This window comes from Manacus vitellinus, unplaced genomic scaffold (genome assembly GCF_001715985.3).
Source record: "Manacus vitellinus isolate BGI_N305 unplaced genomic scaffold, ASM171598v3 scaffold_72_pilon, whole genome shotgun sequence".
Lineage (NCBI taxonomy): Eukaryota > Metazoa > Chordata > Aves > Passeriformes > Pipridae > Manacus > Manacus vitellinus.
Genome location: NW_021940764.1, coordinates 470,281 through 492,905, shown reverse-complemented (window position 1 = coordinate 492,905; position 22,625 = coordinate 470,281). Strand labels below are relative to the sequence as shown.

At 51.4% G+C, this 22,625-nt stretch overlaps 2 protein-coding genes across 2 annotated transcripts; one reads left to right on the top strand and one right to left on the bottom strand.

Annotated features, from left to right (window-relative positions):
• The first annotated feature begins 193 nt into the window (after positions 1-193).
• On the top strand, positions 194-14,531 carry DNAJC7 (DnaJ heat shock protein family (Hsp40) member C7). The gene is made up of 15 exons (XM_029964447.1): positions 194-257; positions 322-346; positions 6,480-6,568; positions 6,819-6,943; positions 7,028-7,141; positions 7,463-7,537; positions 9,022-9,140; positions 9,471-9,624; positions 10,343-10,507; positions 11,515-11,606; positions 11,955-12,028; positions 12,369-12,515; positions 12,713-12,865; positions 13,367-13,429; positions 13,723-14,531. The coding sequence occupies exons 1-15, from the start codon at positions 194-196 to the stop codon at positions 13,758-13,760; spliced, it is 1,497 nt and encodes a 498-aa protein (XP_029820307.1). The 3' UTR covers positions 13,761-14,531.
• Positions 14,532-18,475: 3,944 nt separating this feature from the next.
• CNP (2',3'-cyclic nucleotide 3' phosphodiesterase) lies at positions 18,476-22,611 on the bottom strand. The gene is made up of 3 exons (XM_029964436.1): positions 21,939-22,611; positions 21,221-21,363; positions 18,476-20,680 (listed from the first exon to the last, which is right to left on the bottom strand). Exons 1-3 carry the CDS (start codon positions 22,552-22,554, stop codon positions 20,228-20,230), a joined length of 1,212 nt encoding a protein of 403 aa, XP_029820296.1. The 5' UTR covers positions 22,555-22,611; the 3' UTR covers positions 18,476-20,227.
• Between the last annotated feature and the right edge of the window lie 14 nt (positions 22,612-22,625).

Genomic DNA, 22,625 nt, shown 5'->3' with positions numbered 1-22,625 from the left:
GAGGAGGAGGAGGAGGATTGAACAGCTGCCGAAGGGGGGGCTTCAAACTCCTACATTTGACGCCCTTTGCTGCTTCATCACCCCAGTCCCCCGGTCCCTGGTCCGTTTGAAACCTGCCCGTGGTGGGTTTTGCCCCGGCCTGCCTTGCTGTGGATAACGGGAGAAACGCCCTGGGCAGGGCCCTCCCCCGGGAATGCTCCATCCCCGGGAGCTCCTGCGAGCTCCTGCACCGTGTCCCTGCAGTTCTCCGGTGCACCGTGTCCCCGAGGCTGGGGCGGTGGGAGCCTGACCCTTCCTGCAGGTTTACCTCCCAGGAGTGAGCAAGTTGGAGCGCTGAGGGCAGGAGGTGAGAAGATCCATGTCCAGGAAACTCCACTGGTTACACAGCGGTGGACGCTGGGCTCATCTCCCAGGGAGTTCCTGTGGGAGGGGAGGGAATGGCTCCTGATAATTATCCAATGGAATGAAAAAGAGGAAACAAAACCAAAAGTGGCCTCTGAGGAACAGTGGTTTCAGACTCCCATGTGTGGCCTGAGGGGTTCTGTGCAATTGAGGCCTGAGGAGCAGCTCCCTGGGGAGGTCCTGCTGAGCAGGAAAGGAGGAGCTGCTGAAGAGGCACCTGGCTGAGGCTCATAGAAGCCCTGCGTAGGCACGTCATTCCTGCCCCTGGGCGAGGGAAATGTAGTGTTTGAAATGGTAAAAATTCCCAGAGGTAAAAGCCTGGCTGAAGGCACAGGTGTCTGCTGGCAGCGACCTCTAGCACTCTTCCTTCCTTCCCTTCCTGGCTATACCATGCCATGCACCTCCTTAGGTCCAGCAGACAGGAGTTACAGAGTATTCCAAGTTGCCTTCACAATGTTTCCTTTTCATGTTTTTGGGATAATGAGATCTTCATTTCAGGGTGGTTGTAACTAAAGTCCTGCAGCAGCTGCAGACGTGCCAGGGGGCTCCCAGGGTGTCCAGGGCACAGGAATGGAGTGTGGTCACAGGATAATTATTGTCTTGCTGCTGCCTCATGGATTGTTGGGGTCCTGGCGGAAGGGGTTGATGTAATTGTGTTAATTTTATCCATTAGTGCATCAGTGCAGAGCAGCTGATGAGCAGGGCTGGGCCACCCCCAAAAGCTCACTTGTTTCTTCATTAATTTTAAAGGTTTCTCACCCATGGGAACAGTTTTTCCCTGCTCCCAGCTGCTCTGCGAGCTTGGGTCCCTGGAGCTTTGCCAGGGAGAATTTCCTTGTCATCTTCCTGGCAGCTCTGGGTTCTGGCTCCAGGCTGGATCTTTCTCCTCCTTCTCCAGCTCTGGAGGATGTGGGAGCCTCTTGAAAAGAAATACCTCACATGGTTGGGAAAATCCCGTGGTGAGGTTGTAGTGCCCTCAGTGCAGACCTGGGGAGCGTTGGTGCCTCCGTGGGGAATCGTTCCCGCAGCGAAGCGACGAGCGCGGAACAGCCCCCACGGAGTCCTGGAGGCTCCAGGCAAGGCCTGGCTGGGGGTCACTGGTCGGTTCAGCAGGTGTTGGTGAGCAGCAAGAGGCTTTTCCAGTGCAGTTCCCATGAAGTGAGGCGAGTCCTGGTGAGGCTTCTCTGGAACACGTCATTTCTCACCAGCTCTCAGGGCAGCACTGGCAGGAGGGAGGGGAGTGGGCTGAGGGGCACCACGTCATTCTGGGATAGCCTGGAGAAGGCTCCAGTACTCCTGTTCTGCCTATAAATGGGCACTTGAGTTTCCCAGGTGATAAATTCAGCCCATTTTACTCTTGTGGAATGATGATCTTATGATGATCTTGTTTGGTCCCCTGTGCATCTACAGAGTATTTGAATGTCTGACTTAGGCAGTTGCTTTATCCACGAGGAAAAAGTGATCTGTACCTACAGTTCCAGCCTTTTTCTTTGCTTTTCTAGGGTGAATCATGATGTAAGTGCAGTTGTTTTCCCATGGTATTCTTACAGCTGGCTAGCTTCCTTCATTCAAAAGAAATTGCTTCCTTCAAAAAAGCAATCTCTGGCTGATTCTAGACCTTTCCATGGGTTGTCATCTCACAAAAGTTATGCTGTGGGCCTGCCAGGAGTGATGGAGCCATTGCTGGGAATTAGGTTAATTCCGAGCTCCGGGAATTACATAACGGCACAATTAAAGTTGGGGCTCAGCTGCCGTTCTCCCTCATGGCTGCAGGGGAAGTTTGGGTCAGTTCTTGGATTTCTTGTGGTGCATTTTGGTTCTTGTTGCTCTTTTGGTCTTCTCTGAGTTTGCCCTCGGGTACAGGGAACGTTCAGGGTTTGTGCACCTTGTGGGCTCGGGTTCAGTTCTGACCTTCACCGGCACGTTCCCGTGGGTGATTCCTCAGCCCATCCGTGCAGGTACTTGCATGTCCAGACTCGGGTTTCCCGGGCTCGGGGCTGCTGTGAGTCTCTGTGGTGGTGCCTGTGCTGCTGCACAGAGCCAACCTGGCACACTGGGGGAGCTGATGTGCCAGGAAACGGGCTCTGCTCTGCCTCGGCAGGTCAGCGCTGCCCAGCCGGGGATCACGTGTGTTACAGGGCAGTGTGTGTGACTGCTGCCCTGGGGAGCCTGTTCAGTGCCCCACCACCCTCTGGGGGAAGAACCTTTTCCTAATATCCGGTCTAACCTGCCCCTGACACAGCTCAGGCCATTCCCTCAGGTCCTGCGAGATTGGTGCTGCGCCTCCACTCCCCTCGTGAGGAAGTTGTAAATATATATTCTTTTATCTCTCTAAATCCTCACTCAGTGTCAAACCTCACCTGAGGAAGAGTCTCTCTCTAAGAGTCTCCCTGTGTATCTCTCTGGCACGCAGAGTGTTTAGCTTCTCTTCCAAGTCCTGGAAGAAGGGAGGGGAGAGTATTGTATGTCCAGTGGCAAACACGATGGCTAATTTTAAACTCTAGACATCTGCCTGCTGTAAACTGAATTGAGATCACCAAACTTATTTTACTCCAGCAGCTGAGTAACATCTGACAGCTGAGAATCTGGGTGGGATTTCACCCCAGAAATGCTGGATAAACATACCATATCCTATTAAAGAAAAAGTCTCTGCAAGAATTGCTCAGAAAAGGCAGGTGTGTTCCTTTTGTCAGAGCCTCACAGGAAAGATTGCTTGGCCAGGACAGGATTTTGGACCCTTCCTTAAATCCTGGCTATTTTAGGATTTTGTCACTGTTTCATAACAGAGGCAGGCGGTGGAGTGGGAGTGAGGGTCAGGAGAGCTGTGAGAGAGCGACTCTGCCACCTGCTTAGGTGCTGGATTTCTGTCAGTGGTGGTATTGCCTTGGCACGTCCCTGCCCAGGGGCTGTGCCAGCACACCTGGACCGAGAGCTGTGGGGTTACACATCCCCAGAGGTTCCCCTGACAGAAAATGAGATGCCTGCGTGGTGGGTCTGCAGGAATCTCTGTTGGGAGCTGGAGTGGGGGGGTGGAAGCCACGATCGGCACTCGAGTGGGGGCAGTGTGTGGAAGCTCTGAGGAGGAGGCAGGAGTTGTTAGGCAAGCGTGGGATTCTGTCACTGTGCGCAGGACAGATTCTCTGAGCGCTGCTGTGCTGGGAAGGAGCAGGGGCTGAGCTTTCAGCAGGGCATGGGGAGGAGAAGGAGCCTTGTGCTGCTTCCTCACTGATGCCTCAGAGTTTTTTTTGATCATCCCCACCAGCCAGGCAGTGAGCTCCATCCTGGGGCCTGGGCATGCGAGGGAGCGTCGGCACACACAGCTGCTGTTTGTCTTGGTGTGTCTCAAGCTTGGATCACACAAGCTTGGTGTGCCAGCGAGATCCGGGTTGGACATCAGGAAGAATTCTGTCACAGGAAGGGTGGTCAGGCATTGGAAGGGGCTGCCCTGGGAGTGGGAGAGTCCCTGTCCCTGAAGGTGTCCAACTGGTCGTGGCACTCAGTGCACTGGTCTAGTTGACAAGGTGGTGATCAGTCACAGGTGGGACTTGATGATCTTGGACGTATTTTCCAACCGAAATTATTATAAAAGAGAATAAAAGAGTTGCCTTGCTCGCAGGGAGAATCACTCCCACCAGGCCCTCCTGTGCCCGTGGTGCACGTGAGCCATGAAAGACAAGCTTCTTCCCCAGCCCCTTGGAGCAGTTCTTGCCCGTGTCTGCGTCCAGCGTGGAGTGGCCCCGCGAAGACACCGACCCTGTCACAAAGCCACCCATTGAGCCAGGGGTGTATTTTTAGCAAAGCACGATTCTTCTTCAGTGTCAAAAGTAGCAAGTGGGGAGCGCAGGGCCCAGCGGCGCGGGAGGCAGAATGAGCTCATTCAGGCCGCAGCATCTGTTTGGGGTGAAACAATCCCCAGTGAGATCAGGGGCTGCAGTTCTCCTTGTTGGAGCCGGAGCTGTGGTAAACAAGGGCTGTGTGCTCTGTGTGCTCCTATGTCAGCGGGGCACAACGGGGCAGAGCTGCTTCTGTCCTGGGGCTGGGAGCTCGAGCCCAGCCTGGCAGCTCCAGCAACTCCTTTCCCTTCGTGCTCTTGGGGTGATTTGCTGCTTCTTTCACAATTTTCATCACTAAACTTGGGCCGTGTGAGCAGCAGATAGCTGTGCTCTCCTTTCTGCCAGTGTCACACCAGGCACTGTGACTTGCTGATACATCGATCTGTGTTAAAATGCTTAAAAGGAAAATGGGCCAATAAAAAAGAGGAGAAAACGGTAATCCTTGTGTGGGGGTGTTTCTCTGGCATCTCAGAGTACCAGAGCTTTGTGAAAGTTGGTTTTGCATGGATATGTGTTCTTTCTCCCATTTTCCCAGCTCTTCCCAGCAGTTTGTTGCAGATGGGGTGCTCTGGCACCCAGCTGTGTCTATAAGGCAGTGATTCCTCATGACATGACAAGTAAAATTGCTAAAAGACTTGTGACTTGGGGCCTGCTGTGCCAGGCTGCAGTGGTGGCTCAGGTGAGTTCTGCCATTAACTGTTCACACTTTAAATTGTGTAACAGACACCTTCTGAGGGAAGGAACTTTCATAGGATCTGTGATTTTCTTTTCCATTTACCATTACAGAAACAAGAGAGCGGTGAAACTTCTTAATGCCCAGGTTCCAGAAGTGCAGAATTGCTGAGTAGTTTTTCCACTGTATTTGGATGTTTGATCTGTAATATTCAAAGGAGGTGGTTGTGTTTGGAAGCATTTTAATCAGACAAAGCCTGTGATATGGATCCATCCTGCAGGCAATCCTTGTGGTAGATGGTGCAGCCAGGAGGGTGCTGTGCTGTGCTGGGGCTGTGCTGGGTGCTGGCTCCTGAGGAGGAGCCAGGCTGCAGCATCTGCCTCAGGTGTGATGCTGGGAGGGCTGAGGCAATGGAGGGATGGCAGTGTCCTGTCTCCCACGGGTGAGTTAATCTGTTGCTGGAGCAGCAGCAGGAGGAGCTGCCTGGGGAGCCCGAGGCAGTGGGTGCGGGCGCTGCCCTTTCTCTCTGCTGCAGTTGTTACCATCCCATTTCAGCTGAGCACAGCGTGTGGCTCTGGGCTCTCCCAGAGTGTGACTCCTACAGGGCCATGGCATGGCCAGGCCAGGATGTAGCCTGGAGCAAAAGTTAAAACTGAAAGTGAAGAGCACTCTTCCCTGTGTCCATTGTTCTGCCAGCTGGGAAATCTTCGATGGCTCACTGAAAACAACCCCTGCATGAGATGGTTGTGTGGGAACAGCCAATGGCAGCCTGAGCGAGGCTGAAAACATGGGAACTTGTTCCAACACAATTCCCATTGTTCTCTCCCTGGTTGGCCTGCAGAGCATTGCTCGTGTTCCCAGCTCCAGCACCGTGGTGTGCACTCCCTCTCGGACTGCCCGTCTGGAAGGGTGAAGGGAGATGAGGGAAGAGAGAGAGAAGGGTTTCATTTCCCTCAGGGAAAGCTTTGCTTTCAGGAGTTTAAGGGAAGCTGCTTTAAACCATATGTTGTGTGTTTTTAAATGTCCCAAACTGTCTCTGCAAACGCTTGTTCTTGAGTGTGAGGACTATTTCTGGACCTGTTGCCAAGGCAGTGCCAAGCTTCTGCTGGAGGCTTGCACCCATATTTCTTTTTTGATTTAGCTGTCTTTTGAATGTGGAAACTGTTCTTCTTGGCCTTTGTTCCTAAGTACATGGGACTTCTGAGAGAGGCAGTGCTGTCTGTTGTGCTCTGCCTGTTGGAGGGGGCTATTGGATAAACCCCATACCAAAGAGTTCTGCTGGACTCTCTGAGGAGACTCAAGGGTGGTTTTAGGCTGCTGTTGCATCCCTGTAATATTTGGCCAGGAAATATCCGTTATCCCTGTTCATGACCCAGCTAAAGGGCTGGAGTATCTGAGAGCCAGCAGGACACAAGGTGTGCTGCTTTCCCCTGAGCAGTGTGTGCTGAGATCTCACAGCAATCAGCTACAAGCGTTTGGACCATTGAAGAGTTATTCTGAGGTTGCTTGGGGATCAAATGGTCAACATGGTCAGAATCCCTCTGAAAATGTGGTGTTTTGCTTCCTTTCAGAGAAGCAGAAGCATTCAAGGAGCAAGGAAACGCGTACTATGCCAAGAAAGATTACAACGAAGCGTACAACTACTACACGAAAGCCATAGGTGAGAAGAGCTGATGGCCATATCAGTCTTTGCTGAATACCACATCTAGAAATCAGAGCTGATTGCTGATTTCAAACACACCAGCAGGGTTTCTGACAGTACATGCTGGATGGAAACTTCTTGCCTGCTTTGATTACCTTGGGAAATGTTGCCAGATCGATAATGCCAGTCAGGGCCAATGTTCTTAATGAGTGTCACAAGCTGTGTAGCTGCTGCATTACACTGACAGTGAGTCTTGCATCGTCCCCAGATACCTGTCCCAATAATGCCAGTTATTATGGGAACAGAGCTGCCACGCTCATGATGCTGGGGAGGTTCCGAGAAGCACTGGAGGATGCTCAGCAGTCGGTCAGGTTGGACGACAGCTTTGTGCGGGTACGTGGAGAACTTGGGGCTCTTCGTTCAGTACCTTGTCTGCACCTGTTGCAGCTCTTGCAACTCCCTTTTATCTGTTCCCAGGGCCATCTGCGGGAAGGGAAGTGCCACCTTTCCCTAGGGAATGCCATGGCTGCCAGTCGCTGCTTTCAACGAGTTTTAGAACTGGATCATAAGAATACCCAGGCACAGCAGGAGGTAAGAGGGTCTTCAGATTTAACTGGCCCCAGGAGATGCTGAGGAGGCTAAGCTGGTCTTTCCCCCAGCTCTCCGGAGGAAAAATGGAGAGTGGTGTAAGTCAGCTGCCACTGTTTTGTCCCTTTCACAGGGTACATTTTCCTGGGCTACCAGTTTGGTCAATTAATTTCAAACTGATTTTAATGCCAGCAAAAGTATTCATGTCATCTGCATTATCAGCCCATGGTCTGCAGTAGATTTGGCTCTGACACTTCGGGGATTGACTTGGTGGCATTTCAGAGCAGAGTCTGTCCTGCAGCACTTGTGTGTTCTGTCTTTCAGCTGAAGAATGCCACGACCGTGCTTGAGTATGAAAAAATAGCCGAGGTGGATTTTGAGAAACGGGATTTCAGGAAGGTGAGATGAACTTGTTTGCTGTGGTCTTATATAAGAACTGACCTGGCCTGTGCAGCAAGGTGTGTGGCTGATTTCCCTGTCGGGTGTCTGGGAGGTGCTGTGCCACATCTGTTGAAGCAAGGCTGGCTGGTGAACTGTGTCAGCTGTGAAAGGGGCAGAGCTTGTGCTCCCTGAGCATCGACTGAATGACAAGTGAGGAGGTGACTGGCTCAGGCTGAGTGTCCTCTGTCACCATTTGCTTTGCAAGATGAGTGGAGCCACGAATGAGCTGTTTGTGACAGATTTTGTCAGCAGCAGCATTTAATCATGCTTTACTCCTAAAATGCATATCCAGGATTCTTCTTTCTCAGCTCTTTAAAAAAAACCAACAAAACAACAAAAACCCAGAGGCAGGCCATGTGCCAGTGAGGGTCACACAGGGAGCAATGCAGATCTGCATGGGGCACTCATCTTACTGCTTCCAAATCTTTCTTCCCAAGGGCTGTAAGAGGATGCAGCTGGTACTAACCTGATAGAACAAGAAACGACAGCATGAAATCTGAAAGGCACCAAACACTTCCCATGCAACTGTTTCTGTGCAGTGGATGCATGTAAGGCTCAGATTTGGCCCAGAAAGGAGATTGTCTGGCACACTGAGCTTGCTGTTCAGGTCACTGACTCTTAGGCTAAGCTCAAGATTTTGGAAGGGTAAATCCCATCATTGTACCCCTTGTTTCTGAGGAGCAAATGGGATGTGTAGTCAATCTGAATTTCATGTGTAGGAATTGCCATGCCTGTACTGGACATCCTGTGTCTGTCCCTCACTTCCCTGGTCCCACTCCACTGGGGAGGCTCACATGAAACGTGATCTTTGTTTCTGGAGAGCTGCTCCTGCTCCTGCCTCTCCCAGGAGCCCTTGGCTCTGGAGCACAGTGCTTCCCACAGCAGGGCCCGTGATGTCACGGGCTGGGGAGCAGATGAACCTTGGGGAACAATGCCCCGTTCTCGTGCAGATGTCCCCGCAGAGAGCAGGGATGGAAAAGACCCATTAGCTCACCCTGCCCATGGCTGGCAGGCCAGTGGAAGATCAGCTCCTATACTGTACTTTTTTGTGTTTTCTCTAGTCCAAACTGTCTCAATCTATTGAATTGCTGTCTCTTCCAAGTGTCTTTATACTGCAGGAAACAGGGGCAGGATTGTCCTCTTTGGCTCTTTCTTTAGGGCTTACAGTTTAGAAGAGTTAAAGGGGTGGACCTCCTACAGGTGTCCCTTGAGTCTTGTGTAGTGCTCTGTCACAGTAACACAGCAGATGCCTCAGATCTTGGCACACAAAGCCCTTTTAAAAGACAAAAAAACCTGCACACGAGGAAAATTTTCCGGTGAATGTGTCTCCAGCAGCCGCACTCACCTTCTTGGTCAAACACAAATCCCAGACGTGGTGTAGCTGTTCAGACTAGGCCGTTGGTCTTTGCTGTTGCTCACGCCTGTGGCTTTTCCCACCCCAGGTTGTGTTTTGCATGGATCGTGCTCTGGAGTTTGCTCCCGCATGTCACCGGTTCAAAATCCTCAAGGCCGAGTGTTTGGCGCTGCTGGGCCGGTACCCCGAGGCTCAGTCTGTGGCCAGGTGAGTGTCCGAGGGCTAGGGGGTGTCCTGGCTGCTGCCTGTGCTCCACACCCGGGGTAAATGAGGGAATATAAAAAAGAAATAGTCCTTAATGCACACTGTGAGGAGGAGGAGGAGGAATGTGTGAGTTTATCCCTGTTAATCTTCCCGGGAAGCTGCATCCAGACCCTGCTCCCAGCCAGCCGTCCTGCTCGAGCAGGTTCACGTCCTTTTGGCTCATCTGTACCATGGACTTGATAAAATAACCGGATAGCTGAGCAGAGGAAGGTGCTTGTGGAGGTCAGAAGGAGGCGGGAACGGGGAACATTTCCTTCCTTGCTGTTGCTGCAGTGATATCCTGCGGATGGACTCGACGAACGCCGACGCGCTGTACGTGCGCGGGCTGTGCCTGTACTACGAGGACTGCATCGAGAAGGCCGTGCAGTTCTTCGTGCAGGCCCTCAGGATGGCCCCGGACCACGAGAAGGCCTGTCTTGCCTGCCGGGTAAGTGGTGGAGAAGGGACTGCAAAATTACCAGGATTTGGGGTTTTTTTAAAGCAAACACCTGACTTGATTCAACTGGATCAATCCCTTCTCCCTCTCTCAGCATTATCATTCCCAGACCTCCAGGAGCAGGCGGTGTATCCAGCCCTTCCCAAAGACAACCCCATAAACCCAAGTTGCCGGAAGCTGTTTCTCAGGAGATTGTGATACTTCGAAGCTGCTTCCCCTTCACTCTTCTTTGTTCCCAGATACATCATTTTTAAAGGAACTCCTGACTTTCGTATCCAATATCCACCCACAGCCTGACTTGCATTTAACACTGTTCCTTCATGTTACTCCTTTCCTGGTGTAGTTCTTTAACTGACTTTTCTAATGTGTTCACATGTATAAGCCCTCAAAAAGTGAGCTCTCGGTCCTTTTATTTTAATCCTTAAATTTACTGCACTGTCATGTTCTCATCTTAAAAATTAGGCAACCTTTTTGCTGTGGAGAATGCCTGGAAATGGCACTGGTTCTTCCTTAGCGCTTCTCTTGGGGGAAAGTCAAAGTGCTTCCAGCTTGTTTCAGCTGCTGGAGCAAAACTGTGGCTTGTGTCCTGCAGTAGTGTCTGAAACCAAATTAGAACTGTTATGTTTGAGGGCCCTTGTCCAGCAGAACAAGGTGCTTGGTCCCCTTGAACCCTGACCTTGTGTCCTGACTCAGGTGTGTTTCCTTTCAGAATGCCAAAGCACTTAAAGCGAAGAAGGAAGACGGGAATAAAGCATTCAAGAAAGGCAACTACAAACTAGCATATGAACTGTACACAGAGGCACTAGGAATAGACCCAAATAATATCAAAACAAATGCCAAACTCTACTGTAACAGGGGGACGGTTAATTCAAAGGTAAGGGACGGTCACCTGGCAGGTGTCTGTTGTCATATCCCTCATCATGTCAGTGATAAACCACAAATCAGTTGTTCTGGGAAGCACAGGCTCCTCTGGCTGCTGGGCAGCTGCATCTCTCTGGGGCCATGGGCAGTGTGTCAGGGATTTGTGCTTGCACAACACTTGGGTCAGTTCCCGTCAGCCAGCAGTTGACTCCTGCAGAAACAAAACTCAAATATTTGCGCTGCACAGAGTGGGAGGGAGAGGAGGGACGTGCTGTAGCTTTATCTTAGTCAGCAAAAGGCATCCCTGTCCCTGTTTTTCCTTCCTGCAAATGAACAGCTTTATTTTCTTAATTCTTCTTGTAAGTCATGTCTTGGTTTGCTTTTTAATCTTAAAAAAAGACCTACTTTAAAGCCCCTGGATACTTCTTCCAGCTTTGCTATTGAATTTTAGTCCTGCACTATCCAGAGAAGCAGTCAGTCATGTGTCAGTGCTCCCAGTTCCCATCCAGAAACATATCTTCTGGGCATGTTTCCTCCTCAGCTGTCCCTCTGCTGCTGCTCCCCAGACATCAGCACTCGGTCAAGAGAACACAGGCTGTTCCCGAAACCTGGGAAGTGGGATGAACTGGAGACAACATAATAGATGTTTTACATGGCTGTTTGTGTCTGAAAACAAACAATTCTTTTTCTAAAAAAGATTTCTTTTAAATATTTTTAAGGTTATCTTGCTGTCTGGGAATTAGCTTGGATACAGAATCGGGATTGTTTTCAGGAAAACCCTTGGTTTTGAGTGCATTTCTTACACAGAAGCACCACGAAGCTCTGCCATGTCACTGGCCAAGCTTCTCATTTTTTCCAAGGGAGCAAAAGCTCAGTGTTTGGGGGGAATTGAAAAAAAATTCCTAGACCTAGGAACCAGTGAGATTTTTCCCAGATTCTTCACACCTTTCCTTTGCCTGAAAGCATGATGCAGAATTTGTTCTCTGTTGGGGATTTGCTCACTTCTGTCTGCCGTTGTAGCTTAGGAAACTTGAAGAAGCAATCGACGACTGCACGAACGCGGTGAAACTGGACGACACGTACATCAAGGCATACCTGAGGAGGGCACAGTGGTGAGTGCACCTTGGCACGGGCACCTGAGCAGGTGTGTGGGCAGGAGTGTCCTCCCGGCAGCTCTGAGGGACGGGGTCACAAATCTGGAGTTTAACTGAATGGAAGATTCTGCACTGAGGGGTCCTCAGTTTATTCCTTTCCCTACACTGCTGAGGAGATGAGGGAAGCTCCCACAAGTAGCAGGTGTCTGGGCTCCCTGGCAGTGGCCCTGTGTGGGCCCCTCTGATGACTCTGCTGCAGTCCAGGGCATTTCTCTTTCTTAATCAACATCCCCCCAGACAGCTGTACTGAGCCCTCTTTGATGTTCCTATGAAGGACACCTTGACCACCAGTGTTTCTTTCCACAGTTACATGGACACAGAACAATATGAAGATGCTGTAAGAGACTATGAGAAGGTTTATCAGACAGAGAAAACAAAAGGTGAGCACATGGGCACTCTGTGTGTGTTCACACTTTTCTCTTACTTGCCAATTTTTTTTGTTGTTGCTTTTTTCCCCACAATATGCTCTGATTTGCAGCCTTTTACCCCAGCAGAACAGTATGGAGAAGCCCTTGGAAGCACTGGAAATGCCTGTCTCAGGTCTGGTTTCTCTCCCAGCATTGAATGCTGAGACGATAATTGAGCTTGTGGCTGAGACAGTGCACTGAGTTCAGAATGTCTGGTTTTGGTTCTCATTTTAACTGTCCCCTTGCTTTTTGAGTGGCCTGAAGTGGGTAGGAGAAAGTAACCCCTCTCCTCTGGCCTTGTGCTCCTTTCCAGAACACAAACAGCTCCTAAAGAACGCACAGGTGGAACTGAAAAAGAGCAAACGGAAAGACTACTACAAAATCCTGGGGGTGGACAAAAATGCCTCTGAAGATGAGATCAAGAAGGCTTACAGGAAACGAGCACTAATGCACCATCCAGGTACCCAGAGCAGTCCCTGTGTGCCCTGTACAGCCATCACTGAGGCAGGAATGCATATGGGAGTGGGAATTTCTGGACAAATGGCAGCTCTGACCCCACAGATTTAGAGCATGTGCTGGGACGGGAGTTTGGGAATGTTTGTTTTCCATTTGCACTAGAAATTAATAACTTCTTCCTGCTTGTTTGTGTATCCACAGATCGACACAGTGGGGCAAGTGCAGAAGTACAGAAAGAAGAGGAGAAGAAATTTAAGGAGGTTGGTGAAGCCTTTACAATCCTGTCAGATCCCAAGAAGAAGGCCCGCTACGACAGCGGGCAGGATCTGGAAGAGGATGGATTGAATATGGGAGGTCAGTGTTCCTTATGATGCTCTGGCATGGCAGCCTTTAACAAGATCAGACCCTTAAGAGTCTGCCTTAGGCCCTAAAGCAAGCCTCCCATTGGGAATAATTCCATGAATTGATTCAGTTTGGTTGCTGAAAGCATTGGGATGGCAGAGCTGCACTGAGTGTTTCCAGTTGGGAAATGGCTGGGACACTGGTGGGTGTTGTCTTTGGCTGAGTTGGTGGGCAGTAGCTGCCATTAGGCAGAAATCTATCACAGGACATGTAAAGTAGTGTAACTGTGGATCCCTGAATGCTGCTTATCCAAACCCTTAGGCTGCCTCCTGACAGGTTCTCCCTGTGACAGCTGCTTTTACCTGTTTGCTGCTGCTGTGCCAGGGCTCGGAGCCAGCCCTGTGTCCCTGCTCACCCCCTTTGAAACCCTCTCAGTGAACTGACAGCTCCTGAACTGTGGGAGTGTAACTGGCTGCTTCCCTGCAGCTCATGAATTCCTTCTCTTCCCTGTAGACTTTGATGCAAATAACATCTTCAAGGCCTTCTTTGGCGGGCCGGGAGGCTTCAGCTTCGAAGGTAGGTGAGGTGTGCTCCTGCCAGCCTTGGAGTCGTAAGTACATGGAATCCCTGACAGGGCAGCTGGGGCTCCCAGTGGATGTGCTGCTTGAGGAGAGCATGGGAAGTTCTGCCTGTACAGCCTCGGCTGGTGGCTGGTTCTGGTTGTTTTGGGTTCAAAAGCCACAAGGGCCGGGCGTTCCCTGTTCTGGAGGTGTGTGTGGGTGTGGCCATCCGTGTGCTGCTTCGGATTGCACTGAACTGTTTTGTCTTTGAGTTTGGAAAGTCCTGATATCTCCCATTTTCTTTTTCAGCTTCTGGTCCTGGAAATTTCTTTTTCCAGTTTGGCTAAGAAGCAAACAAACACAAATAAAACCACACATACCTGATCTGCTTCTTTTAACCTCGAGTACGGACAGCCCCAGACTCCTCCTCCATCACGTCTCGTTGTCCTTAGAGCAGTTTCATTTCTGGGTTGGAGCCTCTGTTTGTGTGTTGTGTGCGTGAAGAGGAAACCAGCTCGGGAGGGGAAGGCTTGTGAATTTTGTTTTACTGTTAACTTTATTAAAAAAAAAAAATAAAAATAAAGCTTTGAATCTTTTGGTCCCTCCATGCTGGCCCATGCTTTCAGCTGCTCCTGCCCCTCAGCACAGAGGATTTCCCGGCATTTTCCCGGAATCTCCATGTGTGAGAGGGTGAAGGAATCTCCTGGTTTATTTTGGTTGGCTCTGAAGCAGCATGTCCAGGGTTTCGAGTAACTTGTAAGTTATCCTAATTTTTTGGAAATATTGCCAACACTCAATCCAGTTTTGTACAATCCTGTTTCACCTGCCAGCTGGATTTTTGGCTCTTTTTATTTCTTTTTTTTCCCATGGTTCTCCCAAGGTCCACTCGGGCATTAACTTTAGTGATAATGTGTGAGCTTACAATTCTGTATCAGAGAAATGCTGCTTTGAGTTTAAAGAGCAGCTTATGTGAGAATTCCCTGTGATGCAGCTGGAATTAAGGGCTTTGTGTTCCCAGGATTGTCCTGTTTAAGGGAATATTGAATTTGCTCTGGGCTGAATTCCTTCACTGTACTTTTTTTAATTAATCCACTTGAATATTTCATATTTGTGCTGAACTTGATTTTGTTGAGCTTGATGTGTGATTTCCTGTTACTGATCCATGATGTGGGTGAGTCTTTCATTGCCAAGTGAAGTTCAGGCAGGGATTGTGGGTGGTTTGAGATGTGCAGTGCTGAGCTCCTGGTGTGCAGCAGCTGGGCTGGTTGGTTAACCTGGCCAAGTGGTTTTCTCCTGGCAGTGATTTACTCATCCAAAGCAGCAAGGAAATGCAAAGCCCAGCTCTGAACTGACAGTCTCTACTCACTTCTCTTGTGCGGTGTCAGGATGGGAGCTGGAGGGATGGATGAGCTTCTGGCCCAGAGCCATGTCCAGATGGATTTGGTTTTCACTTAAAAGGTGGTGTTGCAGCAGGATCTTACCTGGGAGAGGGCTCTGCTCCTGGAATTCTCCCCTGTTCTCTAGAGAGTGGAGAACCTTTTTGCCCGGGTGCTCTGAGTTCAGTCCTGTCTGTGGAGGGTTCATGCTCAGCATGGGGTGTGAGGGGAGCAAGAGGCAGCAGGGCCGTGGCTGGGGATCCTGGGCTGGTGCTCAGTGAGGGGCAGTGGGGCCATGGCTGGGTCCTGGGCTGACCTGGCAGTGCAGGGCCATTGGAGGCCAGAGTTTGCTCAGAGAAGGGGTGTTGGTGCTCACAGGCCGGGCTGTGCGGAGAGAGAACCTGACACTGACTCTGTGTAACACCTGACTTACCTTCCTTCTGCAGGAACAAACACTGCAGTGAGTTCATTGCACGAGGTGATGGCTCTGAATGCCATGTCTTTGTCTTCCTCCCTCCCGAGGGCTGTGCGTGTCCTTCCAGCGGGACAGGGACCAGCATGGGGCTGCAAGGTCCCAGTGGTTCCAGCAGAGACAGTGCTGTTGTGGTCCTGCTGTGGTCTTTGGTCAGGATTCTTGACAATCTGCTTTCGTAGAGGGAAAATTTAAGGGCTTAAATTTTAGCACTGCAGAATAGAGTATTTTACAACTCACTTGAAACTCAGCTTTCCAAGTGAGCCAGTGCTGAGTAATACTTTCAAAACCCGACTCTACCATGTTTATTCCAAGGTCCTTCACACCAGTGTGAGGGATTGAACCCACCCAGGTGCACCAAGAGCAGTTGGGTCCTGGCACCTTTCAGGCTCCAAAACGGTGAATCCCTGGGGAACCGAAACCCTGGTCTATGCACATCGATCCTCCCCCAGCTCTCCTGGCACTGTAAATCAGTTTACAGGGCTTCTCTAGTGGTGTTCCAGATCCATGATGTCTCGTTCTCTGTGTGTTGTTGTCACTGTACAGTCTGGGCTGTTCTCAGTCTCCCATTGCTGAGCACAGCCATGTCCTGTGTCTGTCAGTGGGTTTGTTCTCATTTCCCCCTGCCCCAGGGAAGTGCAATCTGCTTCCTTCCTCCCTTCCTTCTCTCCAAGCTGTGAGTGAGCCCATTCCTTTGAGCACAGGAGTGGGATGGCTCTGCTTCTGGGAGAGAAAACGTATACAGCAGCTATTTATAACCTGTACATGAATGCATGATTTAATGTAGTTAAATATTCATATGGTGAGTGCCAAGACTTTCTACGGAGCGTTATTATGTGAGTCAAAGTGAAGGCACAGAACCACGGAACAGTTTGGGCTGGAAGGGACCTTTAAAGGCCATCGAGTCCAACCCCCTGCCATAGGCAGGGGCACCCTCCACTAGGATGCCCTGAGCTCTGTCCCTGTTCCTCTCTGCACAGAGCGGGGCTGAGCAGGTTTTGGTGGCATCCAGCACCTCAGGGCAGCAGCAGCACAGGTGGCACTGTGACCTCCATCGCGTCCCAGCACAGCCTGGGGGCATGGGACTACTTCTTTCCAAAAAATGTGCTCAGATGAGTGTTGCTTGGAGCGTTGCCTCCACACACAGAGGTTATTGTCTGTGGGTTGTGGTTGTGTGTAGCCATAGGAAACAGGAGTGCCACTGCTCCAGCTGCTCGCAGCCCCCCTGCATGTCCTCTGGCTCCACGGGAGCCACTGGATGTAGGGATTTGCCACAGACACTGTGATTGTAGTCTTCAAGGGATGTTGTCCCTGAGCTGTTTCTAGAAGGACAAGGAGCTGATGGAGGTGCAGGAGGCAGGTGCTTCATGTGCTGCCCCTGAGGCACAGGCGTGGTGGGATGGACATGATCAGGTGTGGTCAGACACTTCCTGCTCCTTGGTGTCACTCCTGGCCAGCTCTGGCCTGGCAGCTCCTGCCCAGGGTCCCCCAGGGGGGAATGGCTGGTGCAGTGAGAGCTCCTGCCAAATGGGAAAGACCTGGAGAGAGCAGAGCTGCCATGGCTGAGGGCAGACCAGGCTGGTGTGTTGGGGGATCTTCCACCAGTCGTGCTGGGAGTATTTGTTCTGAACAGCTCAAGAAGCAGCTGTCAGCTTCTCCAGGAAAGTTGTCAACTACAGGAAAAGTGTGTGGGGAGTGTGGCTGTGGGCAGAGCTGGCCTGTGTGGGCTCTGCTGTGGGACTGCAGTGTTTGCAGGGAGATAGGAATTGTTTGGCTGTTAGACTTTCCCTTGGATGTGGTTTTGCCTGATCATGCCCATGGAATCATGGAGTAGTTTGGGTTGGAAAGCTGTGAAGACCATTCAGGGGGTTCTGGTCACCCCCTTTGACTGGCTCCTTGTTGCTTTGGCTACACAGAAGGTACCAGATTTGTTGTTTGAACACTCCAGGAGTGTTCAGTGAGCAGGATCCCCAGTGCTGACAGCTGCTGTAAATACAGGAATGCAAGTTGGAAAACAGGAGGAAGAAAAAAATGTTCCGGGACAACAGTATTATCCATTATCCACGGAATAGTGGGTCCCACTCTGTATCTGCTGGGATACAGAGTGGAAGCTGCTGTGCTGTCGTGGTGTTTCTGGCACAGAGGCTGGTCCAGCTCTGGTGCCAGTCCCTGTCCAGCTGCGCCGGTCCCAGTTCCGCAGCCACCAAACAGGGTCGGGCCACGCGCTGCTTTGCCACTTCCAAATGACTTCCTCAGTTTCAGTAATAACTCTACATCTTCCCTTATCTCCAGTGGATGGTTTTCATCCTGTTTAAATTCGTGCCTTGTCCCTAGGGAACAGGACGCCCCTGTGCTGCACCCACCCCATCCCTGGAGCGGTGCTGGTCCCCAGGCAGCTGTGGCAGGGCTGTGGCAGGGACAGGTGGCAGCAGCTGGAGGGGCCATTCCTGGGCGTCCCTGTGCCCCAGGCCCTGTGTGACTGTAGGAGCTGGCATATAACTCTTTGGCCTTCCTGCCAGGCCCGGCTCTCCCCCTGCTGCTGTCAGGGATGGGGTTATCCCTTCTCAGAGCAGCGTTGGGTGTTTTCCCTTGCCCAGACCTGAGCTCAGAGGGACAGCTCTGGTCTGTTGCTGGGAGTGGGGAGCTGGGACACTGCACCTGAGCTGGAGCATGGAGGATGGCCTGGGAGGACAGGATCTGTGGAGAGCCTGGCTGCCATCCCAGCCTGTCCCACTGCCCCATCCCCATCCCTGCTGTCCTTAATGGCTCGTGTGGACAGAGTGTGGTGTGAGGTAGAGTCAGAGGGGCTGCGTGCGGAGCACCCCAAGCCCCTCAGTGCATGTGAGTCGTGGTGGTCACGACGTTACAGAACAGTCAGGACAAATCCAGGCGCCGATGCGAAGCCACTTGGAGAGGAGCTTGTCCCTGCGCTGCCGTATTTATCTGAATTGGAATTCGGAATGTTTACCTCAGTGTACATAGCTCAACCTTTCCCTGGGAGGAAAGGGGAATTGCATGGAGCAATCGCTGTCCCATCGCTTTGCCAAACTCCTCATCCTCTCCCAGCCAGGCTCCGTGTCGGTACTGACTGTCCTGTCCCTCTTGGACCTTTCTAGGATGTGAATGGTAAAAATGTGAATATTTGTTGTTTACTTCCTTAGCAGAACTCCTGATGCTGTGTTTGTATGGGGAATCAGCCTGAGCAGACCCATATGCAATCGGTTTTACTTTATTATAAACTGTATATGATGTACAAACTAATAAAAACTCAAACGACGACAGTGTCACTGTTGTTCTTGAACAGGCAGATGAAGGAGATGTTCCAGCCGTGCATTCCAGTGCTGGAGTGATCTGGATGCTGGGGGTGTGGGCTCAGTTGGCCCCTGGGCAGGTGCTGCCAAAGGGTGTTTTTGAGCTTTGTTGGAGCAAACCCTTGAGGTTCTGTCAGGAGAGGCCCTGGCTGAGCATTGGGCACTCAGCTGCCACTGGTGTGGGAGCTGGAAGGATTTCTCCATGGAGGGCAGGGAGGGTCACAGGTGATCTAGGTGGGTTTATAGCTCACTTTTTTTTATGTTATAATGGGAACTTATTATCATTCTTCATTTTGGAACAGCAGGAACTATTTTGCTTTCCTAGCAGAGTGTTTGGTTCCAGACAAGCCCCAGAGCTCTCCCTGCTTTTGGCCTCAACGTTTGGAGGAGAAACACTCCTTACCCCGGCAGTGTTGGGCTCGGGCGAGCTGTGCCCAGTGACAGCCCCAGCCCAGCCCAGCCCACGCCTCAAACACGGTCAGTATTTACAGTGTTAGTGTGGGTTAATGTCACTCTGCAGCTCCCCAGGCCCTGAGCCAGAGCCGGAGGCCGAGCTGGGACCTGACCTGGGACCATCAGTGGAGCTTCATATTAAATAGTGCCCAGGAGCCACCGCCCTGCTGGACCGGGGCCTGGTGGAGCACAAACACAGGTTTCAGTCAAACATTTAATGACAGAAGTGCTGGGTCAGTAACTTCCAGCCAGGGTTTAGGTTTGAGCAGACTTGAGTTATGCGGTTACGGTGCCTCCGCTTCCTACACTACGGGGTTACTCCAGCCTAACTCTTAACATTCAGGTGCATTAGAGGAAGGGAGTAAAATCTTGCATGAAGTGCAGTTCTGTACTTCAGACATGATTTTAGTTTCTATCAAATAAGATGGAAAAGATGTTAGTTCATCTCTTCCACTCCCTGCCAAGGCAGGATTGTTCCCTACAGGACAAGGACATGGGACAGTGCTTGGTCCAGCCCAGGTAGGGGGAAGTGGCCGGAACTGGCTGCCTGTCCTGGTGTTTCACTTGTTTCCCCCTAAGTCTGTGGTCGGTGTCTTTAAGACATCACCTGGCACTGTGCCCTCCTCCAGGAGGAGCTGGGCTGGAGCTGGGCAGCTGCGGGACCAGCCTGAGATTGGGGCTGCCGGGACCTGCTGCCCTCAGCAAGGTCTGTCCTTAGGGGCCAAACCCTTGGTAAGGGACCACCCCTGACAGGAGTGAGCCACGCGCTGGTTCTGACCCCGTAATCGGCTGCAGCTGATGTCAGTCCCTGGGTGTGGGAGGGGAGGGACATCCTGCAGTTCCCTTGGCTTCAGAGCAGCGACCAACGGGCTGTGGTCAGTGCCGACAGGTAAAGATCGAACGATTGTGGTTCAGAGGGAAGCGATAAAAGCCCAGAGTTGATCTTCCTCCAAGGAAGAAAACAAGCAGGACACCCTGGCTGGTTCCCTCCAAAACTCTCCCGTTAAAATCCATGACAGTTTCAGTCAGAAGTTGCTTGTTTTCTTCCTTGTCCTGAGGCTGATAACTCCCCAGAGGCTTCACACTGGGGTGGGCAGGAGGGTTGACTTTAGTAAAGGTACAATTATTTCTCTTTACACTTTAAGGTTACAGGAGTTACTTGCCTTTTAAAAACAAACCGAGGAGCTGCCCTGCCCGTGCTCCTAGATGATGGTGCAGGAGCTAAAGGCAGATCCTCGTTTGTTGGTGCTCTGCGTGGGCACGAGTTTTCCCTTCCCGTAGTATCCCGAGAATATCGCCCTCACATCGATCTTTTTAGAGAGGTTGAGCATCCACATACCGTTATCAAAATACAGCAGTTTCCCTCCTCCAATCTCCCCCACTTGCTCCCCTTTGTTCCCCGCCTTTTCCAGCTTCACGAACTCCAGCAGGTCGAGCCCGGTCTGGACGGCCTCGACGCCGTTGGCGCAGCCGAGGGTGATGTGGGCCCGGCTGCCCCGCGGGAGGTTGTCCGTGGGCAGGATCTTGTCGGCGTCCCCGGGCCAGAGCAGCAGCTGCTGCTCGCTCAGCTCGATGCGAGCCCCGACAGTCTTTGTGGTGATGAACAGCGCCGAGATGGAGAGGGTGAAGCCTTTGCCGTAGGAAGCCTTGACGGCCTGGAGGAGAGGGAGACGCACGTGGAACAGTGTCAGTGCCTGTGGGTGGGGATTCACGGCGCTGTCACTGTCCCCAGGCTCAGGGGAAGGTGGCTGCTCACAGCATCTCTTGCTGTGATGTAGTTAAAATATCGAGTGCAAGGAGAAGGTCAGGGCCTGACACTCCAGCTCTGTGGATTTGGAGCTGGGTACATCTTTATCCTTCACAAATTCCGATATTTAACTTGGGCTTATCTGCTCTGAAATAATCTGTCTGGGAGCGTAAATACCTCAGTTCATCATCATTCAGCTCACACCGTCGGAGGTGATGCTGGAGAGAGGGTGGGAGTATTTTGTTTGGAAATAGGAAACAGCCACCATCTCCACAATTCTGAGTTTTCTCCTGCACGGGCCACGTGGACGTAGTTCCTGTCTCTACCTTTGGCCTCTGGCTCAGAGCAAAGCCCATCCCCAGCCCACCCCAAGGCTCGTGGACTCCCTGCTGGGGAGGGAGGGAGGGACACTGGGGATTCGGAGAGGAGTTGGGACCCCAGCACTCACTTCCTGCTGCGCGTATTCCTCAGCTCCAGCTGCTTTCCCGAACTCGGTGTATTTCGTGGTGCAGTGCAGGACCCCAGGTGGCCTCTTCACGAAGTAGCTGGTGAGATCTATTTTTATTTTGGGATCATCGATAGCAGAAGCAACTGCAAATACAGGTAAAGAACATCACTGTCACAAAGTGATCCCCCCCAGTGTCACTCCACGAGCCCAAGTCCCATCTCAGGTCCCTTTCCCACCCTGTCCTTCACCTCATCTTTCTGGTTGCTGGGGAGCACTGGATGGGTAACTGAGCCCCTCCCTATCCCCAGGCTCACCACAGATGGAGCCAGAGAAAAGAAGCCTCTGCATGTCATTGTGGCTTGTCTTAACCCTGATGATGTGAGTCCCTTAAGGGAGGGGATTGTTCAGCCTTTCCTTTCCCATTTCTCTCTGACTCTTTGCCTTTGTCCCACCCAACCCTTCAGAACCAGGGGACACCCAGGACCCCACGTCCCACTGCTGCCACCTGAGCCCAGTGCCCTGGGGGGCCAGAACTTCTTGGGAACAACCCTTCAATTTATTTTTACTTAAAAAGCAACTTTGGCAGCGATGGGGACCAGGTTAGTAGCTTTAAAAAGCTTTTCTTGTTGACACCTTTAACTAGAAATTGGCTTGAGGAGCTGATCAGACTTGTTAACATCAACAGGTAAAAACATGGTAAGGCCATGTCTATACATACAGTATTTACTCTCCTTTTTGAAGGCTTTGAGACTCCCGAGCTCATCCAAGAAGGCCTGGCCAGCCTTTCTCAGGATCTCTGAACTTCTTTTGCTCAAAAACCACCCAAAATACATGGGGAGGAATTCCTTCTCCAAGCTTGGCTTCATCTTCTTCAGCTCTTCCGCAGACAGTTTCCACTGATTCTTGTCCTTCAGCTGGGGACAATCCAAGCGCCAGGGGGTTTTGGGCTCGGCGAAGATGACTTTGTACCGGTACTTGTCAGCAATGTCAAAGAGCTGCTCCAGCCGTTCCCGCTCGTGGTGAGTGTCATCCAAAACGATGACGCTGATCTCCCGTTTGCAATAGTCAACTAGATCCTCGTCCACCTTGGAGTACTCTTCAGGAATGGAGCTTCTTATTACCGGTGTGATTTTATAGTGATCGACAGAGATGACCTTGCAGGCGTCTTTGTACCGATCGTGGATGGCCTGGGCCAGGGTGGACTTCCCGCTGCCAGGCAGGCCCCGGAGGATGAAAAAGGTTTTGGATTCCTTGAGTGTGGAGATGGTGTCTTCGTCGTCCAGGAATGGGAACTGCAAACTCTCGGGTCTCTCTTTCGCTGATTGAGTAGACATTTTTCTAAATATTTTAGGCAGGAAGGTGTGACTCTTCTTGGAGAAGCCTCTGTTCTGAAATGGAAGGAGAA

Bases quoted from the DNA above. Each gene is read 5' to 3' on its own strand.
- DNAJC7 (XM_029964447.1), top strand. From the start codon at position 194: ATGCTCCATCCCCGGGAGCTCCTGCGAGCTCCTGCACCGTGTCCCTGC. The intron at 347-6,479 runs GTGAGAAGATCC...GCTTCCTTTCAG, and splicing joins TGGAGCGCTGAGGGCAGGAG to AGAAGCAGAAGCATTCAAGG. The intron at 11,607-11,954 runs GTGAGTGCACCT...TTCTTTCCACAG, and splicing joins TACCTGAGGAGGGCACAGTG to TTACATGGACACAGAACAAT.
- CNP (XM_029964436.1), bottom strand. From the start codon at position 22,554: ATGTCTACTCAATCAGCGAAAGAGAGACCCGAGAGTTTGCAGTTCCCA. The intron at 21,364-21,938 runs GTATGTATAGAC...CTGTATTTGCAG, and splicing joins CAAAAAGGAGAGTAAATACT to TTGCTTCTGCTATCGATGAT. The intron at 20,681-21,220 runs GTGAGTGCTGGG...CCTCTCCTCCAG, and splicing joins AGGAATACGCGCAGCAGGAA to GCCGTCAAGGCTTCCTACGG.